We start from the raw sequence: 23,859 nt of genomic DNA, 5'->3' as shown, positions 1-23,859 counted from the left end.
AACTCCACTTTGGAGTCTGTTTTCTGTGTGTGCTGGTGCCATTGGCTTCTGAGCTTCCTGGTCAGTAACACCTGCGCAAGTCCAGGGAAGGCAGTGCCTTTAGTCATGTGTCACAGAGGGCCTGCCTAGGCTTACAGAACATGTGATGGATGAAAGAGAAAAAAACACAGCCTGCTCTTATGGTCCACACGTTTACAGACCTTGCATGTCAACTTCTTGCCTTTATGCTGAGAGCTCTTGCTACAGAGACCAGAGAAAGACAGCAGACATAAATCCCAGAAAAAGCAGGTTCGCAGCACTTTGCAGAGCTATTCTTGAAGGCCCAGAAAAACATCAGGCCATAGACTTTTAACAAACACCGTTCTTTCTTATTTCAACAAATGCAATTTCTAAAGATTTCAAAAAATCTCATCTTTTAAAGTTTGCAAAGCTTGGCAAAAACCCTGTCAGACTGTGTCTTATGTCCCACACCCTCAAACACTTACTTAAATGACAGCTATTAAAATACTTTAAAGGGTCTTCAACCCCCTGGTCCTGTCCCACTCTCATCAAGTCTAATTTCTTTTGGGTTTTAAGGGGAACAGCGTTTTGGCTTGATATCATCTGTGGTGTGATGGCAGTTCTTAATACATTTTTAAGATGTATTTTATGTGTGCATTAGTTTGGTTTTTATTTGCATGTGGTTTATAAGCCAAACTCAGTTACAGGCATAGATTTTCCTTATGAGAATAATATCTCTTATTTCAAACAGGCAACTTTGCTTCAAGAAACACTTCCCTGCTATTGAAACGGATGATTGTCATTCTTGGAGTGCCCAGGTGTCAGCATTAGTTACCCACAGCATAGCAGAATTGTCTTTTCCTTATGAATTTATATATGAGCTATTACTTTATTACAAAAGAATAAAACTGGAATAAGGGGTTAGAATGACTGGCCTCAAAGACTGTCCTTGGAAGCAGTCTAATTTGTTGTCTACATAGATATTGCCTGTGTTGTTCTCTGTTTTCAAAACATTAGTTACACTAAGGCTAGAGATGACATTTGATTTTTCAGAGACCATTCTTACGCTGGACTGTATGCCTCAGGTTATCTGGCATTTCCATATGTGTTCAGAGAAAAAGCATATTCTTTGAAAAACATGTCAAAAATTGTGTTTTGGTCCAAATAAAGGAATCCATGAAGACAGTTAATCTAGATCCTACATTTTGCATGTAACATGTATTGCATGCATTAAGATGCAGCTGCATTTTGATGTGAGTGTCAGTAAGGTTAAGAAATATTCATACTTTTGTGAGATGAGCACAAGTAAAAAACCCTTAATCTTTTTTTTCAGTCAGGTGCTACATTTAATTGATATATACAATATTAAACACTTGTGCGGGAATGGGCCAGGCAGTGGATGCCCATCAGCATTGTCCATCAGCATTTTTGGATCCACTCATGAAAAATCCCCACCACCCAAGCCAGTAAAGAAAAAATGAATTATTCTGTTCATAATTTAGTTATGTGGCACAAGGGGGAGCTCAAGGTTCAAATTGCTGCTGAATATTCATAGCACTGTATGGAACATCCCCCAGCCAGATTCTGTGTTTTAAATTGTTCAGTGCATTAAACTTAACTATAAAATTATGATTTCCAAGAATGTAATAGTTTAATCACTGGTTTAATGGAATGAAAGCTACTTGATTTTTTTCAGTAGAATCTGTACAAACTGGCTTTTTCCTCTCTGCTGAGTTAATAGATAGTAATTCACAAGGGGGTTTTTTTGTAAACCTACCCAGCTATAAAGATGACATGCAGAGAGTCACTCTCCACACTGAATGCAGTTTTATAACTTTTGAGAGTCTGTAGGAGGTGATCACTCTGCAAGCTTTAATAGACAGATGAATTTGAGCAGTAATATTGTGCCACTTGGCTTTTAACGGAAGTACTGGTACTAATCACTCTTCAGCAATAGATGTGGTGCTATTATTTGAAATTATATTAAAATGGAAGTGCAGTTCCTCCTGGGTTACTTTTTGTGATTGGCATGTCAAATAAGCACAGTGAAATCACAGAAAATTACTGCATTGGCTTTTAAATTAGAACTGAAAATTCTTGAGCTTCTTTCCTACCAAAAATCAGAATTTCATAGATATCTAATCAGTACTGGTCTGCTTCACTCACTTGCAGCATGTTTGCAGTGATGTCTATGTGTGACTGTAAGAATGTCACAAACATCCAGGGGAACAGAACCAGCTCCCATCCCTGTCCTTCTCAGCGTACCTTGTGCACTTTGGAAGCGGTCTTGGTGCTCTGTCATAAAAGCTAGCAGTGGCTTTTATTTGGATTTTGCCAAGCTTACAGATTTATTTGGGATCAGAAATTATCAGAAGTTATAGCTTGCTTGCTTTGTAAAGAAATGCGGTAATACACTCCTTTTACATAAAAAAATCGTTAAGGTCGGGAGTTTGGTAGGTAATTACAGCAATAGATGTAACTTCAGTTACAGGCTCTGGGTCTCTCTTGGTGGCTGTGTGTAACTCCTAGAAGACATGCCAGCCCTTTGAACCTTGGATCTGCCTCATGGGATCTCTTTTGCTGGATAAGAAATTCTTTCTCTGTCTTGTTTTTGGGAAGGCCAGTGAAAAATACACCAGCATAAATAGAGTGTAAATGACAATATATCTCTCGGAGGAAAGGTGGAGAAAGATGTAAACTTAAGTAATCAAATTTCATGTTTGAGGCTACAAGCTGTCATCCATGGTTCAGAAAAATATCTTTTGTTAAGTATACGATGAAAACTTTCTTTTTTTTCCTCTGTTGAAGCGTTAGAAGTTAGGCAGTTGCCAGAGGCAGGAATTCAGGGCTAAATGTGCTGGTGAGCTGATCTTCTCTGGCAATTCCAACGTGCCGCCTGCAGTTGGGAGAAATTACAAATAAGGCAGATTAGAGCTGCTGGAGACTAACCATGTAAAGCTGCAAGAATAATTTAAACAAGAGCTCTCCCTTCCCCACCCCCCTCCAAAGCACAGAGTGGGTAGTTTGGTTAATTCTATATTATTTGGATTTAACTATGCCATTGCATTTCCAGTTTCCTTTATATTTGAGGGCTAACTGCATAGATTTTAAGACATCTGTAGAAGGAGCAATGAATTTACCTCCTCTTTGTAAAAATAAAAACTGGGGGCAGTTTATGGCACACTGGGCTCTAATGATCATTAAATAATGAGGATGCCAATAAAAGGCTTCTCATTTCCACTCCCGCAAGCATAGAGCTGTGTGATTAATCAATGCCTCTTCTTGAAGATATTCCTGAGGTCCTTCATTGTGAGCCCAGGTTCCTGCTGGGGGGGCGGGGGGGATCCACGCTACCACAGAGTCTTTGCAGGGCTGCGTGGTCTCTGCACTTCCTTGGAGGAGCTCTGGAGGTGAAGCCTGTGCCTGCTTCATGCAGCATGGCCTGGCTTCTGCAATGGTCCCTGCTGGGCCAGTGCAGTAGCTGGTACAAGGAGTGCTTCACTGCTCTGGGACATCTTGGAGCTTTATCTACATATCACCCTTCAGAGCCCACACCTATTGTGGTGACAGCCTGTGGTCACTATTCTGACTAGTCTGAAAGAAGCAGAGAGTGGGTTTTCAGTGAGGCAAGTGGAGACAGGTTTTATGAATAAAAGGTATTTGCTCTGCATTAAAAAAAATGCCTGCATGGAGCAGGCACAGAAACCTAGGGGTTGACATGGTCTCCAGGAGCTGCTTTCAGGCAGGTCTCAGACCCTGTCATTGATGTTCAGCCTTTTGCTGTGTCTTAGAGCCACCAAGCACTTGGTGTTTGAGATGCTGTCCCTGCTGTGCCATCCATGTGTGTCGCAGGTGCTGCTGTTTTCCCCCAGGGAGATCTACTACTACTACTGCTTCTTCATGCACCTCTTGTGCCCAGGGCTGAACTGGCTATTGGAGGGATATATTGTGGTACCTGGTAGGGCTTTTGGTTGGAGCATTCAGCAGAGATTCTGGACTGCTGCTGATAGGAGGCAACTGAGAGCCGCCTGTCTGACCGTGGCTCTCCTCCCAGGCTTTTTTATGTTAAAGGTGGGAATAATACCTCTCAGAAACACAGTGCAGACCTCTCTGCTTGGTTCCTCATTAACCTGCACTATAAGCCCTGAGCCTGCATTATAACATCATGTTGCAGCTTCTGAGTGTGGTATCTCCATCAATAGCTTTTACTTGATGATTATACTAATGGATTTTATGTATCTTTCTAACTGCTTACTGACAAAGGCCCTACTCCTGCAAACAGTATGTGTGTCCAGCTTTAAATCCATGAGTAGTCCCCACAGATTTGTGCAGATCGAAGCACAACTGTTTTCATGACTAAGGTGTAAGGTTTCCAGCCTGCAGTCCAGTCCACTAGTGTGGAAACCCACTTCTCTGCAAAAGCAGGCAACTTTGTGAAGGAGAAAGAGGGTCAGCTGGGAAACCAGTCTCTGGCAATGAGGTGACTGAAGACATGGTTGCGTACGGGCGAAGAAATGCAGTCTACTCTGTTCATAGCTCTATTTCAGAGTTTGGAGTTTCTTTTGATGCAGGCTTTGTAAGTAAGATAGATGACCGCATCCTCATGGTGTGACCATCCTGTTGTGTCTGTCACAAGTGACTCTTACTTCTGTTTCTACAAGTTCCAGACTCGTCCCTTCTAGAGCAGTGGCATTAAGCCACAGGCTTTGATTGCCTGACAAATTTGGCCTGGGCTAAGCTAATCATCCAATAATTTCTAATAGTTTTATGTCTTACCTTTTCATGTGGATCATATATTGCTCTCTTCAAGATGAAGACTAATAAAACATTGATTAAATGGGTTTTTTTTCCCCCAGCAATTTGCTGTGTTTGCACTATTTGCCAGAGGGAGAGCTGTCATAAGGGTTTCAGAGATGCTTTTGAGAAATAGATTAGAGATCATTATTGCTGAGCATAACTGTCTACATGGAGGCTATTAATTTTTGATAATATTTACTCTCATGCCAAGGCAAGATCCAAACAGGAGCTTTTGTATGTGTAAGTGTATGTAAAACTATACAGACACTTTGGGATACACCTCAGGCCTTAATGGACTTTTTTAGTTTAGAACAAAAAATCAGGGGAAATTACTTACTTTTGGCCAAATTGATCTCTATTTTTTTTCGGTTAATTTTTGCTATGGTAAAAAGAGGTGATTCATCTGAAATGCAAGCAATAAACTACCCCCTCCTGCCCACACACCTTTTTCGATTAACTTTAATCTCATTTTTAAACCTTTTCTCATTAATTGTTCCTTAAATACAGTCTCAAAGTAGACTATTGATGTGTTTAATAAATGTCTGCAGAAAATATTTTGCCGTTTCTGATAGGAAACACTTAATTTCAAGTCAGTAAAACAAGAGAACTTGGTTCATAGCTTTTCTACCCAGTTGCTTTAGTGAAAGATTTTCTGTGCACTGGTAGGAAATGACAGTCAATGCTTCATCTTTCTCTTGCTCCCCTTGCCTTTTTCCAGCATAACTTTCAAAGCCGGTGGATTTGCGCCTAAAGAAATTTTCCTCTCCTCTGCAAGTTACTGCAGAACAGATTCAGGCATCATTTCTTGTTCAGATTGTAAGACAGTCTTTAACTGAGGAAAACCTTTTGGTTAATGATGACAAACCTCAGCTGCTATCTAAACAGGGTGTTTTTGTGTTCACTGTCACATCAAAGCCTTGTGCAGGATAATGTTCACAGACAAGATTTTTTCCAGCCATATATTCCTCAGATCTGAATAGTGACTGTGGCGTACCGGTCCTCATGGTAAGTTTTCCAGCAGCCTTAAATTGTCCGTGTGGGATCCAAAGCTTCTTGTGGTCTATGAAAAAGCTTGGAAGGGTTTAAGTCTGACCCCGTTACATTAGCTTTATCTCATTAACTAAGAGCACGGTAGAGGGTGGGAAAGTGAGACAGAGGACGTGGTCCCCCCCACCCCTCTCAGGCCGGGGGCTTGGCGCGGTGGGGCTGACTGATCCGGCCCTGCCACCTGCTGATGCCCAGCCGCACTGCACACGCCCCCGGCTGCCGCCCGCGGCCTGCAATGGCCAAGAAGCCGCCGCCGCTCGGGCCAGCCCGCCCAGCAGGACCCGCTCTCCGGTGCTGCGGGGCCGCGGGCATAGTTGCGGTTGCAGGGCCCCGGGCGCTGTCGCTTGCTGCTGGCAGCCTACGGCTCCTGTGCGCTGCAGGCTGCCTTGTGGTTCCTGATGCTGTGCTCGACCTAGACAGCTGAACGGCCCGGAGCAATAGCTCCGGGAAAGAGACATGTCCCTTCGCCTGTGCTTGTGCTGCTGCAAACGTGATTAGGAGTGGTGAGGCTGGTTTTGACTCGTTACAGGAAAGAGAGGACTGGGTCTGCGCCTGTTCGGGGAGCAGTGTGGGACTCTGTCTCTGCTTTGTGCTGGATCTGGAGTAGGGCACGTGGCAGGAGGTACAGACAGACTGCAAAAGCCCCTGGGTTCCTGCATGTTCTTTACCTCCATGGTATTCATTGTGAAGAGTCACAATACAAGCCTGTCTCTGCCAGCTGATGAGAAAAAGAAGTGTCAGAGATGACTGTCCCTGCTGCTGCTCCATCGGCAGGAGCTAGGGGCTGGGCTAGTGCCACCTTGCCGGAGAGCGGGACACCTTCCCATGGGTCAGACCCACTGGTGCCACAGCAACCCAATACTATCTGCATCACCTCCTTCTGCTCAGCCCTACCCCTTTAAGTCTACACCCTAATTAAAGGAACTCGGTGCCCTGAAGGGGACAGAAATTCTCTCTTTCCCTGCTAAAAGGTACAGACCCCACCAACAGTCAGCCCACCTGAAACTTCCAAAGCAAGAACGTGTGCTCTGGTGTTGCTTGCAACTGTCCACAAGGAAACATTCACAAGGGCTGCTGAATAACCAGCAAGCACTGCAAATGCTCAGATGTCAAAGAATTTGAGCCCATGGCCTCAGAATGAACAACTGGCCATCACCAGCATCCTTGTCCTGTCTTGCCATCTTATTCAAAAAAGAAATTAAGTATCCAGCAGTGTTAGCTGTACAGACTTGCGAAGTTTTTCACATACTGAAAACCAGCTGTAATATTTGTGTGCGCTGTTTATAGTGACTAATGCCTGTTCCATTTGCCGTCAGAGTCACAGTAGTACCAGCCCAGCCCAGCCCAGCCCTTTGTAAAGTTCTTCAGGATACCTCAAAGATGAATAACACTATAGACAACTGAAGCCTATTCAGATCCTATTGTAAATGGTGAAATGCCACATGTTTTCTTTTTTTTTAACATCGTTACATCATTTATTCTTCCGTCTATTATTTGTTTTTTCCTTCGTCCTTGCCATTAATGGTCATAATATTTTTAGTGCATGGATAACAAGTGGTGCTTTGTAGCTGATAGTTGTCAGCTACAAACTGCCTGCTATTCTCTCATTCCTTTTGTCTTGTGTTCAAAATTACTTTGGTTCTCTGTGTTCTTTAATATTGTACACATCTTAAAAAAAACAAAAAAACAAAAAAAAGAGACTTCCTGTCTTTTTTTTTTTTCTTCTTTTTTTTCCTGATTTTATCAGGAAAACAGAGTCAGTCCTCTTGTCATCTTTTCCCTGGTATTTGTAGGCCTTTCCTTATGGCTGAGCACAGGCAGGTACATATTCCCCGTGCTGAGCGGTATCAGCTCCAGCATGCGTGGTGTGCAAAAGCTCTCTGCATCTCAGGGCAGCTGTTGAGCTTGAGGAAAGAGCTGTCTGTCTGCTTGGCCCATGGCAACCACTTGAAACTATCAGCTCCCTTTTTTTAACCAAGGGTGGCCAAACTCAAGCTCTGAAGTACTTTGTGTTGCACCTTAACGTCCATAGAAAAAATAACATGCTGCTTGATAGGTCTTGACCTCTGCCTTACTGTTAGAAGTGCTTAGGCTGTGCAGTGAAGTGCTTGTGCATGTTCTCTGGGGAGCACTCATTAAAAGGCAGCTTGCTAAGTCCTCCTGTGGGTGAGTGAGGATTCATCTTGCCTTAGCCATGCCAGCCTAGCTTGTGGGTAAGTCCTGACCTCGCTCAGGTGTCTGCTTGGCCTTGTGCTGGGAGTGCAATAATGAAGGCTGCATCTTGCTCCTTCTAGGGTGCCAAGAGGGCTGAGAAGAAAGTCCCAGTGAGCCTTTGCACCTGGAGGCAAGTATTCTAGCCAAGTAATTGGTAACAGACTGATTGGATTAGTGTGCCTTTATCCAGGAGGGTGGAAGAGACACCTGTTTATTCCTGTTGTTATAATCCAGGGAGGATCAAGAAGGATGTAGTAGGTGGGTGATTGTGGGAGCTCAGCATTTGATTCCTTGCTCATTAGCAAGTATGAGCCTAAGTTCTTTAGGCCCAATGCAAACTGGATGGGACAGGTGCTTAAAGCACCATAACTTCATCCCCTAAATACAAACTGAGAATAGCAGCATGTTATTACTAAACAGATTATTTGTGGTGATACTTACATGCAAAAAAAAGTCAGGTCAACTTGGGCTTTATGTACATGAGGGCTGCGTGAACGTCCCTGCAATCACTGCAACATCAGTTACTTGTCTGAGTACTTTTCAGTTGCGTTCTCTGTTGCATTTAGCATAATGCTCTATTAGGCTTATTTCTTTCTATGTTACATTATTCAGTCTGTTTATTTTTCTGCTTTCAGGTGTCTACATCTTCTAGCTAAAAAGTAAAAAATGCGTGTTTCTGAGTGTACTGTGTGTGTATGTGTGATAGGGAGGTCATCTGAGTTTACCTGTGTTTAGTGAGTCTCATGATCTGCTTTGTGTTCATTTACTTGGGGATTTTATAGCGAGTATTTTTACTATATGCAACACAAAGCTGTTAGTGCTCTTGCGGCAGTGTAAGGCAAGGGAATCTGTGCAACAGAAATCAAAAGTCTAGAGGAAACATGCCACTAACTTGCAAGTATGTCAGAAGTGGTTACTCTTCCCACTTACTGTCATCCAGCTTAGAAGTGACTATCAAAACTAAGATCGTGCTTCACATGGTTGAACTGGGTTTCTTCAGGACAGAAGCCCCTGTGACACCTGATTTTCAAGAGGATGTTTACAGCAGGGGAAAAAGGATTCCCTGTCCTTATTTTTCTTCTTAGGTTTTCTTCCGCACAGTATTTTGTGGCATATGTATTTGTGTTTAAATATTTTTTCCCCTAACAATTGGGCCCTTGATGTAGTTAATCCTGCAGTGAACTTTGCTGCTTTTGGCTGTGGCAACAAAGTATAAAATCATGAACTCAGGATTGTGACCTTACTGCAAAAATCAAGTGAGAGAGAAGCTAAACTGTGGAAGGGAACAGTTTTAACCAGACATAATTCTTCAACAGTATTAGCAGAAGAATGGAACAGTATAGGTCAAGTAAATTGATTTTTGTATAAATATTCTCTTTTTCAAATTTGTGATGACAGGAAAATCTTTCTGCATTTGACCTCTCTTCTAGTACAGTTATTTTTGTGAGAAGTAGCAAACACTCAAGCAAGGAAAACAATGCTTTGTGTTTAACGACAAAAACATGAATTGAGGCCGCTCAGTTTCCCACATTACTCTCAAGCTCTTCAGCCTTGAACTGAGTAAACACTTCTCTTGGGCAAGTGCTAAGACATTTTAATCTCCATAACTAGACCATACTTGCCCTCTACCAATGCTAGCATTTTCTGCAGTGTTTTGAAGAGTGATAAAAATGATGATTTTTGCTAGACACTGAACTACTGAATCAAACATTTAGTTAGATATAAGCTAGCAACAAATTAAAACTGCTACGTGCCTAAGCTCTTTCCAAACCATGAAGCTGGCACTGAAAAAAGTCCGTGTTCAAAACATATCCCTGTGGTACTAGCATGGCAGAGGCTTTGGTGTATCTGTGAGGAATTCTAGTAATAAGGGTGCCTACAGGAAATGGTAATTAAGCTAAGCCTGATCCAGTGTCCATAGCTATCAACCAGTGGCAGCAGAATATGCTGAGTGCATTTTGGCTGTTGGTGTTTTACTGTTAGGGGAAAGTTGATTGTCCTGAGCTATGCCAATTAGGCAGTTGCAAAAGGAAGGAGCTGGGTGAAATCTATAAATCTGCTGGTGAGCTGAACAGGTAGCTCATAGCTTCTGCAATAAATATTGCTTCCTCTATAAGGAATAAAACTTTGGTGCTTTGGAATGATGAATTCAGCTGTCTTGCTGGTGGAAAAGATTAAGCAAAAGGGAAGGAGTTTAAGAACTCTGAGTCAGGAGATTTGGAAATCTTAGTGTCTAAGCTCTTTCTATACAGCATTAAGGCCTCCTATTTACTTTTTACTTATATAAAATTTAGTATCACCATCTTACTGATAAAGTTTTTGACTTGGAAACAGGAACAGATTGGAGCTGTACCTCAGCTGTATCAGCAGTACCTTACACTCCTGCAGCCCAGAAAGGGTCAATAACTCTTCCATCTGTGGCTAAAGGACCAAACAGCTGCTATAAGATATTAAGACCTGAGCAGAAGTGAAGGCACTGGGGCAGATAAGTATTGCCTTGAATAGCTCTGCACAAATATATTGGAAAAACTGTATAAGGGAATGAAATCAAATGTGTGTGCATTAGTGCATGTTTAGACTACATGATGGTCAGAGACATCCCTAAGAAGCCAAAATAGCCAGGAGAAGTGACGGGGGTTCAGAAAGTGCAAATCTCAGCTGCCTTACACTTAAGCCTGGAAGAGAGAGTGGGCCTGGACTATCCAAATGCCTCCTTTGCATGAGATGGGACGGAATGCTATATCTGATCTACTCCCTGTGTCCGATAACTACCAGCTAAGTGCATCTTTCCATTACAGAGCACCAGCCTTGGCAGTAGTTGATGGCTTTGTCAGCATTGCAATACATGTAGGCATTGAAGGAGCAGTGAAAGTAGGTAGCGAGTCACCTTAAAGAGTAGCCTGAGAAGGCATGGGAGAGAAGAATAGGATTTAGAATGAAGTAAGCAAAGCTGGGTTCATGTTGGCATGATCAGCAGGGTAGGTGAAGGAACGTGGAGATAAGCATGGGGATCACAGTTGTGGAAAGCATTAAAAATGGAGACAAGAAACTTGAAATTGCTGCAGGAGCAGTGATATTCAACAACAGTCATGCCGCACTGTTAGGCTCAACAGTAGCTTTGATTGTGGAAGTAACAGATGCAGTACACACCCAGGGCTGTCTCAGTAGGAGCTGTAGGCTGCAATGAGAATGGCAGGGGGTGATGAAGCCAGAGGGTTTAATCCAAGGCTGTTTGAGGGCAGAGTTCAGTCCCTGAGTTGAGTTCATACAGAGCTACAGTTCATGAATTCATTATTGTCAGCTGGTTGTTAATCTCCCATGTGTATCTAAGTGTATTTGGAGAAACTGACTTCTGAGGAAACCTGGAATTTTGACCCCTTAGCATTAACGTATTTTTGTTATGTTTTATTTTGCTTTGCTTTTAATGAGCCACAGGCAAGGTCTTCTCCCTGTGACATATGTTTGATACTGTGCAAATTCGGACATTCCCCATTTTTCTTCATGAAAATTTCTATGCAGGGATCATAGAATATCCTTTTGTATACCAGCAGTCATCTGTCAAGCTTAATTTTTAATTATCAGCAACCAGGGTTTCCAGAAAGTGAATTGGATGCTTGCTGCCTTGGCCTGCCAAAAGTCCTATCAACCAAATATTGTGAGCCCTTGCTTGGTATTCATTCTCTCTCCACTGCTATGAAGTTTATTGCTAGCCTGCTTTTATTTTTGTTTCTAAGAGTTCAAGTCCTCTCCTCTCTTGAGACTGTATTTTCTTTTCTGCTGAGTCAGTCCTGGTTTCCACTAGTGTCTTCCATCTGGCAGGTTAAAAAGTTAGGCAGTCATATGTTTCCATTTGTTTTCCACAGCTCCTAGAACAGGATGCAAGCTTTCAGTCTCCGAGAGGTGCAGAATCAGATCCTCCATCAGGATTTAGCTCGGCTCTGTTCTCCTGTTTGTACTTGAAGAATGCTCTTCCCCAGTGTAGGAATTACTGAGGAAAAGGTGTTTCAGATTAGCTTTACTCTTTCCCATAGGAATGGCCACAGACGTTACTTTGATAAGTATATACTGTTTGTTTATTGTTCTATTTTCTGTTCTGTTTCTCAAATTCATTTAATGGGGAACAGTCTTTATGCTGCTAGTTCCTAGTTAAGTTACCGGCTTTTGGGTTTGTATCATTTTCATTGCTCATTATATTCACTTTGATGGGTATAGAGGTATCATTTGCGTGTCCTGTAGAGTTTATTCCACTTTAAACTAAAGAGCTTTCCTATCTGATGTTATTCAAGGCAAGTACTTTCCTTCCCTCAACATAATAAAGACTGTCCAATTAACTTCTACAAATTTCTTTGGTGCTTTCAGTGTGCCTTGAAGGTAGTATTAACTTTTCATATACCTAGGAAAAGAATGTAGTCTGTTTCACCTACAATCTGTAATAACTTTTTTACAACACTTTTCAAGCATTTTCCAAGTATTCTGTGAAGCTCAAGTCAGTACATTTTCAGCAGGATTCTGGAAAAACTGATGAACACATCTTTTTTGATGGTAAGATCTCTTACCTGTACACTCCTTCACTGAGCTGCTTTTCACTGTGATTTTCAGTGTTCATGGGGTGGCATCATCCAGTCACTTGAAGCCTTCTGGTAACTTGTTTTTGTACCTGCAGTCTTAAAATTGTCTTTGTAATCTATACTGCAGGAGGTCTTTTTTAGCCCTACAGAAGTGGAGAAAGACCATTATAAATGCTATTTGGCTTTGTGATTATTTATTTTTAATTATCCCATTAGCCCGTTAGCACACTGTATCTGTCTCATCATTTCCCATAATTACTAATAAACAAGATTATTTGTTAAACTTCCGGTGAAGCCCATTAGAATAGTTCTGGCAGAGACAGTATTCACATCGTGTCAGTTCTGCTTCACAAAATCTTCAGGGCAGCTAAACTCATTATGTGCTAGACTTGAGCTTTCTTGTAGTCTGTTGGCAGTTATTTAATCATTTCAAAATGAACTCTTTACATAGGTATTTTTAAATAGAAAAATCTTTCTTTTGGAGAGTATTGCTCCAGTTGTGCTCAGCCAATCATTCAGAACTCATGAACATTTTTTTCTTTGTGCACAAAGGGTCTGATTTTCATGTGATGTATCCAGATTTTACCCTAGTACGACTCCACTGACTTCAGTAGAATTGCTCCTGCTGTACACTGGCATGTATTACGTGCTTTTTTCCTTAAAAACAAACAAAACGCCCTACTGGTTTTCAGGTTACCCAAGAAGTTACAAGATGTGACTTTCAACAATCACACAAAAGCCTGCAGTCCTGCATGCAAGGGCTTGAAAACATATGGAACGTTCAAGATTTCCCAACATGTGCCCTTGAAGAGTGTCATTTGCAGGATGTTACTTTTAGAGGACAGCTTTGTCAGCTGCTTGGTGGAATTCAGCTGCTCTTACTACAGTTTTGCTGTGAGTGGAGGCCTGATTGAAACCTTTCCTATAAACAAGGAATGTATCCATTTAAGTTAATGGACCCAATTGCGGAATGACTTAATGGATCAGGCCAACTGAATAAATGCTACAGTCATGAAATCATCCAAGATTTAATTCTACAAAGCACTTACACACTGAATATCCAAGTTAGGTAGATGAAAAGAAACCGAATTATAAAACAAAACCAAAATCTGCAAACTTTGGCAGTTTTTTCCTTTCATGGCTGCTGATTAGTAAACTAATTTACTTGAATTTACTTGACAGTAAATTTATCACATGTATTTCTTTTATTCTTTTATTTTTATTTTTTTTTTTAAATAAACTGTTTATTGTGGCAGCTTAGTGAAAGAGCATTTAGTTCCTAGAGAACTGGTCATGGATTGATCATTCCTTTCTTGGAGACCTCTCAGCCAAGATACTCAATGACTGTAATCCAGGCTTGCTAAACTGTTACAGAAGTGATAGAAAGTATGATACAAGACATTTCTTTGAGTAGAGCTATTGTGGGAATTGCTCAGAGATGAAGCATAATCTGTCTGTTGGTCAGTTTTACTGACAAGGATCGGAAGGAGGTGGGGGGACTCACCCACCGCTAGTCTCATCATGTGAAGCAGCTTAGGGGCAGCTGACTCAAAGGAGAATCCTGTGCTGGCTGGCTTTTCCTCCTGGAGAATTATGTTTAAGCATCAACAACACTTCTGGAAAACGGCATTTGCTTTGCTTCCTTGAAGTTACTTATTGAGTGACAAGCAACTATGATAACCAGGCAAGGGTTATACAGTTGCCATAGATTCTGCTTGTTCTTTCCATTTTGCAAAGAAGTGGGCAGAAGGGTTGATCAGATCAAGGCTGATAATCTTGATGAATTATTTCAAATTCTGCAACCATACAGGTATTATGTCACTGCTCTTACTGGTCAGTGCACATTTCTGCGTTCCTTGAACTGGGAGAAAATCATTCCTTGCCTTGTAGGTCAGTGTCGCATGCACCAAGGGCTGCATCTAAAAACTACAAGTGAAATGTCCACAAATTATTAATTTGAAGACACAACAGGCTGGTGTAGATCAGCAGTGGATTCACATAATTGAATTTCAGGCAAACCATTCTAGCCCAAGGGTCAAATTATGAATAAATATAAGACAAAACATACACCATCTGGTGAACCATGCCTAATGTAACTGAATTAATTGTTCAGTGGATCTCAAGGCCAGTTAAATAGCTTATCCGTATTTCTCATTGCTTCTTACTAAATGACACATTCAAAGCTCTTCCCTTCCTTCTCCCCCTCTAACCCTTTAACCTCTGAGTCATTTAGTGGTGGTGGGTGGTGTCTGCTCTGACCCTGTGTTGAGTGTATTGCTGAAATAAACAGGCTACTTCCAAATTTTTTTAGCAAATGAGAGCCTGTGGTCAGTAACTGACTTTCAAACATATGGGCCTAAAAAGATGTAATTTTAATTCATTGTAGTTGTTATTTGCATAGTGCTATCTACTTCTGGGTGGTTTTACAGGCAACATATATCTCTAGGGTTGTTTCCTGTTTAAGAAGTTATGCACAAAGATGAAAAAAGCAGAGCTGGATGTGAAATGATCGTTGTAAAGTCTAGCTTTGTCTCAACAGTTTTATGATTTTGTTGGTTATAAAATTAGTGGCTGGCTTTCTTTAGGCTTTTCTGGCTTTAACAGGCTGCTGGACTACTGTTGATTTTTAGAAGGCTGAGAAAACCATTTTTTTAGGTGATCCAGTCTGCAGGTTTTTAATGTGGTTTTCTGTTGGGGGAGGGGGGGGAGAGGGGTTGTTTTTCTTGCAGAATAGCTTATACATTTGTACAGAAAATAGGACAGTCACATTTTTATAATGCCAAAGAAATAGATGGTTAAATTTGACTTTTAGAACCAGTAGGCTCTTAGTCACAAAGAGTTTGAGCTTGCCAATGTCTCAGAAAGGTTGTGGTGTTTTAGCCCCTGTTGATCACAGTGGAATTATTCAACCAGTACCAACAAAAATGATGAAAAAATACATTGCAAATTACAAAAATATTTCTGCTTCAAAATTGTTGCCTTGATGGTGTGTAGTGTAGAATTATATTTTTTACAAACGTGGTTAACAAATTAGAAACTTCTCAGCAAATATATGTTTAATTTTGTAGCCAGTGCATTTTATTCTTATTTTCTGTATATGGCAACTCTCAAGGTTGTACAACAAATTATTTCATCAAAAGCAATTTCTGTCCCACAGAGACATTTATGGCAGTTCATGGATTCCTCTGAGCTGAATGTGAGGCTCAGATTTTCAGATTTGCCTTGTGATGTTAGATGTTCTCGTTTCTCCCACAATTAAGTAAGAATTCTGATGTCTCTTATGCAGCCATGTTGGGCCAAATACTCAAGTGGAGGAAAGAGAACTAAAATTAAGAGAACTGCATTCAGATGAAGTTCGGGTTCCGGGTATCCTGAATTTCCAATATAGATAATTCTGAAATGCTCAGTGCATGTTACAAAGCCTATGAAGTGTGTGGTGTCTTGCTCTGTAATCCCTCTGGTAAGTACACGTGCTGGAGCTCACTCAGGAAAAGGACAGGCCATTAGCCACTGAATCAAAGCACTGGGGTGCTTAGTGGCTGCTAGTGGCACAACTCAGGGTAATAGCACCCCGAGGAATATGGAGTAATGGAAATAGACTCCCAGCTGGAGCTTGATCAATAATACTTGGAAAAGCTGCCTACAAGAGCTTTCTCTGACACTTGTGTCCTGACTGGTATGGTCTCCTGCAAGGAGGAGGGAAGGAAGTGGTGTGAAAACAGTGCCCTGTTTCTTGGGCTTTTGTGGCTAAATATCACTGTTAGTTAGATCTATCCCTAATGCAGCTCCTGCAGCCATTTGCCTGGAATTTGAAGTTATTTCTATTTTATATGTTGTTTTTGAAGTATCGAACTGTCTAAAAAGGCATATTTGTCTTTGAGGGAATCCTGTACCTGGATGCCTTTTCACATTAGGAGTGAAAAAGAACACATTTCAGAATAGCATCTGGCTTTATTTTAAAATAAGTGTTTAAACTCAATATCTTAATCTATCTGTATTTATAGAGAAAATAAGAATGTGTACCTTCAGTTGAAATGCAATCCCATGTGTAAACAGCATTTCACTTTTTACCTTTTTTAAACCTGCAATGAGCTGTGTTAGCTAAGATCTAAAATAATTGATACTGTTCTTCTGAAATGCTGTAAAACTGGGTTTGGGGGGGGTTGTTTTTTGTAATTTGGTTTTGTTTGTTTTTTAAAGTATCAAAGCTCTGCCCAAATGATCAGTGGAATACTATTGGCATGAGGCTTCTGGTCTGGATGAAAATTTTGTCTGCGCGTGCTGTTCCCTGGCTTCCAATGTAACAGTTACTTTCAGGATTGCTCTAGTGACAATATTTTAATACAACTTTCCTGGCAATTCCTGCTGACATTTCTGGGTTTAGTATGAATAAAATACTAGAGCTGTAACCAGAGTTAACAATTCTGTACTACAATATTTCAGTTAAATTCCAGGTTATTAAATAAAGCAAGCCAATTTCTGATCTTACTTAATGTATATTTCCAGTAATTCAGGATCTGATGTCAACAAAAAAAAATGTTTTAGATAGTGCAAAGAAGTGAAGTAATCAGATTATCCTTCAGGAAATATATAGTGTTTATTTCAAAGTATTTTAGCATGATACAGAGCTAGTAGAAGGATTCAGAGTTTACAGGGTAGTAGTCTGAGTCAGATCAACATAATGTCTTTTTCTAGTACAGTCTTTGGTTCTTGGCTGTGATGGACTGGAGGAATTTCTCCCTTCTCTCTGGCTATGCAATTCTCATTCAGTTCTCTCCCTTGTCTCCTTCTCCTCAAAAGGTGTAGTCCACCTTTTCTGAACTCACCATTTTTTAGTTCATCTGAGTCTTTCTGGGCTTGGGCTTGTTATAGACGTGATCTCTCAGTAAGAGCACACAGGACAAGCAGAGCTTATGGGTAATTATGGGGAAACCCCACAGCTGGTTTTGTTGTGCTCTGCAAGTAAGTCTTTTGCCTCTCTTTACATCAGCTTCTTCACCATTTATTTGGCAGATCCCATCTATTTCACCACTGCCAAAGGTCTGTAGTTGGTTTTCTGGGCATTTCCATTTGTGCAGGTAGCATTCCAGACTACAGCTGGGCCAACTCTTATATGCTGGAGCCTCGCAGTTAGCAGTTAGATGTAGTTTTTAGTGACTGCCATACTGAAGCTATGCTAGACCAAGGAGATAAGCAAATGATGCAGGATTTGTGCAACTCATGCATGCTTTCTCTGACATCTGAAATTTAGGTAATCCACATTATGAGTCTAATTACAAGCAATCTGGGCAACAGAAATATATGTGCATAATTTATGCTTATCTCTAGAGCTTTAGAGAGTGAGTCCTTAAACGTGAATGGAACTTGAAGGATATGAGTATCCCCTTTGTCTCAGTGGACTGTGAACTCATTCATACCAAATGGTCCTATTTTCCTGATAACGATGTATATAAACTAGAGTATGTATTTAGCAACAGCAATATATATGAGTTGACTGAGATTGACTTTCCACATTTTGGGTCCCTTTGAGGATTCTGGCATTAATGATGCTGCTGCTGATGTCCTTGGATCGGTCATGTTTATGCAAACTCCGTGTAGTGCTGTAGGTTTGTAATACCACTTAGAGGCATTTAATGGAGGCTTGTGATTCACAGGGAAAAAAACCCAATATCAATTGCCAAAAAAAACCTGAACCAACCCAGAGGGGAAGCAATTTTGCATTCTTTATCCTGGTTTATAATGACATAAACCTCTAGAGAAATTCCGGTAGCCCTAACTTGGGGTTGAATGGAGAGCAGTCAGGAGCAATGAAAAGGAAAACCCTTGCTTTTTGCTGCTGTTGATGAGTTTCTGATCAGACAAAGAAATGCACACAGAGAATCACTGAACAGACTAGTGGAGGCCATGAGCTGACCCACCAAATTAAGCTTCTCTTGTATTGCAACTAGATGATCTCAAAAAGCTATGTCAAGTGTCTCTGTACATCTACAGTGGGTAACCACGTATTTTCACATGATGAACAATGATGACCATTCAGCAAATAGTATGATTTGTGAATAAAGGTAAGTAAATCTAAAGGCAGGTAAAGTGCAGCAGTGTTCCTGTATTGTCCAAATGAATTGATGTGGATCTATACCAGTCTTGACTTCAAACTAATACTTTAGCTGGGTTCTTCTTGGGGACATTGGTCTAGCTATCTGAGTCTGCTTGGAAGATCAGAACCTGAGCATCATTTTGGACATGCCATTGCATTGTGAAAGTTTATACCTCCAGATTAGTTTATACTTGTATGAGTTACACATCAAGAAAAATTAGACCATTACCTTTAAAAGGCTCAGTGAACAAAAAATACGAACTCACTGAAAAAGGTTTTCCTTGCTGTTTGTCCTCTAAATACTCTCTGGCTATTAGTGAAACCCATGATTTTTCTCAATTCTTTGTTCTAAACTATTTCTTTTTCTTTTTCTCCTGAGAAGTGAAATTTATTGAGTTTGCTGAAAAGGTGGACCATTCTCAGTTCTTTCTCTTTTTAAGCCACACCTTTTGCAGCAGGATACTACAGTATGTTTTGCCAGCAGTTTGCATAAAAATTTTTGTTCATCCTAAATGAAGTTAAGATAGGACAAATATATTTGGAGAGTTAGGTCTCCTCCCACCACATTCTATTGTCTTTCTACAATGGAATTTGGGCACTTTACTTTGAAATGCTGTCCTCAGCTTCAGCACAAAATGGTTTACAGTGAAGAATCCACTGATAGGAGAATATATGGGATATCAAAGTATGTAGGTATGATCAAAATGAAAGATGTAGCAGGATGTTTCTCTTGGCATTTCAGTCTAAAGGAGCACAGGCAATTAATACCTGACTTATAAAGATGCCAAAATGGCGTCTTAATGAGATCCTCCCAGGCATGTATGCGAGTCTAAGGGAGTTTGGTTTGGGAACAGTCTCTTGTCCAGTTCATGACTGGTCATGCAAACATCCATGATCCACTTTGTGACAAATGAGTGCTGAACTAATGAGAGTGGTTACATACAACCCTCAAAAACATGACTTGCCAAAAAAGGTTGCTCTGTATCTCTCTGGGATTTGCAGTCTTGTGGATGGGTTGAACTTAAATCATGCATGAACAGATTGATGCTAGAGCCGATACGCAGTAGTTTGGATACTTCCAGGAAGCACTGGATTCAGCATACGTGTGCTGATATGTTCACCTCCTCAGCTGTCGTAAAGACATGTTCAGAAGTAGAGACCAAATGTGCACAATCCTGGAATTTTCCCTGTGAAAGTACAAGGGTGGAGCCCCAAGCCAGTTAGGTTCTGAGAATACACTGTGGTGTATTCCAGGAAAGAGTGGCAGAAACTGTTTAGTCAACAGCTGGTGAGAGAAGATTGCTGGTAAGAGACAATTCATTGCAGTGTGAGAACAGCTGCTATTCTTCAAATAAAGGAAGACTTGGTTAGAGAGAATTCCTGTACATGGACCCTGCCTAGTGAGTTCGTAATGCAGATAAGGCATGGTGAGGAGCACTGGTGGAATGGCAGGTGCTGCTTTACAGTGTCTATAGACAGTTTGATGATAAACTCCTAGTCTAGCAAGAGAAGTCCAATCTCACACTTTGATTAAGAATCTTTTCAAAATCAGACTGCCGTTTCATTGGACTTCAATCTCATGATGTTTAGTTTCTGTCTTAAATTCCCCAGGTTTCAGTAATTATGAAAGAATGATTTTTTGGAAGCTATCAGCTTTGACTGCTGTATGGAAGAACTTGAGAACGTCAGTTATAAAGTTTCAAATATTAAAATATGAATGAAAGGAACTTCTATGTGGTTTATGAAATTGTTGTTGGTTCATGACTAGAATAGTTTGAAGTGATGAATGATACTGCAAGACACTGATTTTTATTCTGGTTTGTTGTATTTAAAACCATAAATATTTATTACAAATTTCTGTTCCCATTTACAAAATACTTGCTTTTTGTAAGTCCCCTTTAATATGATTTTTTTATTCCAATGGATATGGTTCCAGTCACTGATGCTTTCTTTTTTTTTTCCTCTTTTTCAGTTACACCAGCAGAGTTGTTTCCAATGGACTGAAGGCACAAACTAATAATCCAGAACTGAAAGTCAGAGGATTGGACCCACTCATCAGTAATTTAATTGATAAACTTCAGCACTTTAATCAAGTAAGTAATTTTTGAGGGATAAAAGCATTTCATCACTGGGTTTGATAGCAGAACTGAAGTTAAGTTACTAGGTGGTACTGCTTCTTATGTTACATTTTCCCAGGGTCATAGGCCTGAAATAGCCATGGAGTGGGCCTGGTACTAAGGGCAACTGAAGATTCTGTTGTGCCAGCTGGTTTATGAACTCTAATGAGGCAAAGTTATTTGCCTGGAAGTTGCTCTAATGCCTGGCTGTTGTTCTGTAGCTGTTGATTAACTGTCCTACAGTCCGCAGTCCCGGGAACATGGAGGAATTCCTGAGCCTCACAGTTCACATGAAGCTTGTGACTAGAGTTTTGGCTGTGTGAGTGCCTTTAGGAGTCCTATGATGTTCTTGTGTTGGAGGAGTATCTCCTTGTTTGTGCAGCTTCCTGGTTTTCAGTGGTGTAGATATAAACAAGATCAAAAGACAAAGTGGGTCTATAAGGGTGTGATAACTGAACTGTACAGAATGCTGAAGTCAGGACAGAAGGTGCTCCAGGGTGAATTAACCTTGCACCTTTGAAAACATTTCCTTGACAGGCCTTGTTCTCAAGCCACTCAGCCCAAAAAGAAAGATAACCTACCAATGAGTTTGTCAGAGGCATGATTAACCTGCGTCTGCCTCTGTCATCTATTTGGGTTCCCTCAGATGCGCTTGCAGTCCTGGTGCCTCTGCCAACTTTCAAAGCTATTACTGCTTCAGCACACCTCTTTGTGAGCTCTTAAAGTAGTGCCAGTCCAAATGAGCTGGAGCTAACAGATTTAACAGATTGATTTTCATTTAAAGTAGGCATGTTTTCTTGTCAGCTTGGAAGAATGCTTACAACAGTGTGTTCAGAGTCAGATGTGTTTGCACATTAGTCTACTCTTAATCTTTCACCATTAAAGAGTGATGGAGAACGGCAATATAAATAGTTGGTAGAAAACCGCTATGAGATTAAAGTCCACCTTTGCAGGTGGGTTGTGCAGGAAGAACAATAATCTGCACAGGTAAAATGGGAGGAGGAATTGCTTAGTCAGGATGTGGGAGGTTGTTAAGACTGTGGCTGTGACCAGGAGTCATGGTTTGATCTCTTATTTGCTCCTGCAAAAGTACAACCCTCCTTTACCTCTCATCAACTACTAGTGGTAAATCCATAATATAACCAGTAATTAGTGTTTTTGTTAAATCTTGCTTGGCTCTAATGTTCTTCTACTGTTCTGTATGCTGCAGTTTGAGGATTCTTTGTATCACACTGTTTGATTTAACTTGCCATGGGGGATACAACAACCAGTCTGATGTGGTACTTAATATTACAGTGAAATAGACATTATGTGGTCAGATTGATGAAAAGGATAATTCATTATTTATCTGCCTTTGCATGTTATAAAGTAGAGTGTTAATTTACTTTATAAATATTAGATATATCCATCTGTGTAATAGTCTTCTATAAACACTGACAATAGGAAATAGTTAGAAATAGATTAAATTAAAAGTAGCTGTGTATTGGAAATTCTATTTCTTTGTCTGCTGTAGAAGAATAAAAATCTGAATGGTCTCATAATGAGCTGCATACCAATTTTCTTAAGTTATGTATGTTTAAAAAACAGCTTCAGAGAACACTTTTTAGCCAGAAGAATAAAATCCAATTCCTAGCTCTTTCTGTAAGTTGGAAGTGTTGCTTTCTGTTACTTCTTATTCTGTTTTAGGAGAATATCATGCTTAAGTAAATGCAACTCCCATCAGATTGAGGTGCTTAGCAGTAATGGATTCCAAGGGTGAAGGATTAAACAGAATACTGATTATTGCCCTAAGATGGTTCGTTCTTAAGTGCTTGGAATAATATAAATTCCTTTGATCATAATTTTAGTCAGATTTCTTCAGAGATCAAAGCATCAGAGAAGTTGCTAAATATCTAAGGCTTTCACATACAACATCAAACATGTGTAGCTGTTTTCTGCTTCTTGAATTTTCATTTCCGTTGTGATATTAATATACAAATAAAAACTGACACTGAAAAGCCAATTAAGTCAGGAGTTTAAAGTGTCATCAATAGTGTGTGTAGACTGTAGGTAGGAAGAGTTATGCAGAATCCCATTTCTCATTTTATGGGCAAATTGTTTTTTTTCATCAATTGGGGGGGGCAATACGTAAGTTTGAATTTAAAGAGTGATAAAATAAGGTATTATCTTTGTATCTTCTTAAGTGTTTGACATTTGCAACACCATTTTAAGCAATAGTTGCATATTGCATATACAGAAGCAATCCTAGAGAGGCAGGAAGCCTGGAAAGCAGAGAACAAAGAAGTGCACAGTATGTGCATCATAGGTGACTTGATGTGTCTAGGCCCCAATAACCTTCTACCGCTTAAGTAATACTGCTAAACTACCCAAAAGAAAGCATATTCTTGGATAAGAGAAAGATGTGCCAAGATGTTTAAAAGAAATAACGTTTCTGTCTTAACAAAACAAGCTCCCGCCATGCTGCATCTATCCCTCAGAGAGCCTGGACCTGTTGGCTTTCTCTCTCAGTTTTGCAAAGGTGTGTGGTTTTGAAACTCAGAATAATCTGCTGCTAGATCAGTTTGCTTAGGTTGTGGAATACTGTCAACTACAGCTACGTTTGAATCAACAGCATTAATTTTTCTAAAAGATGTACCTTAGCTCAGCAATTCTTAGCAATTTCTGGAGCAAATCTAATCACTGCTGTCTTTGATAGATCCTCTGCCACCTCCTGTCCTCCACAGCTGGACCCCAGCCCTTCCTCATCACTCTGCGGCTACTGCTGCAGACGCCTTCCCCCGTGCTGGCAGTCCCGGGCTGTGCCCCTGTGCACTGCAGCAGGGTCAGTGGGGCCTGAGATAACGTGGGCCTCTGGCGACTGGGGTAGCAATGCAGCACAAAGCTGTGAGCAAGAGTGGCTTGCCGCTGGCCATGCAGAAGTAGCGAACTATTCATTCCTTTAAATCCAGAACTGACAGTCTTTGGTGTACAACAGCCATTTATTTGTTAGCTTCTTATTATGACTTATCCACAAATGTTAAGA

General features: G+C 40.6%; 1 protein-coding gene across 1 annotated transcript in view; it reads left to right on the top strand.

The window, feature by feature from the left end:
- LOC104832196 (glypican-5-like) overlaps nt 1–23,859 on the top strand; it is a 371,566-nt gene that overhangs the window by 196,793 nt on the left and 150,914 nt on the right. The window contains exon 6 of the mRNA XM_010568238.1: nt 20,693–20,813. Coding sequence (XP_010566540.1) covers nt 20,693–20,813 — 121 coding nt within the window. The remainder of the gene's footprint in view (nt 1–20,692; nt 20,814–23,859) is intronic.

The sequence above is a fragment of the Haliaeetus leucocephalus genome, unplaced genomic scaffold (assembly GCF_000737465.1).
Source record: "Haliaeetus leucocephalus isolate CR32 unplaced genomic scaffold, Haliaeetus_leucocephalus-4.0 Scaffold240, whole genome shotgun sequence".
In the NCBI taxonomy this organism is placed as follows: Eukaryota; Metazoa; Chordata; class Aves; order Accipitriformes; family Accipitridae; genus Haliaeetus; species Haliaeetus leucocephalus.
The sequence above is the reverse complement of the archived record's forward strand: the minus strand, read 5'-3'. Positions and strand labels throughout refer to the sequence as shown.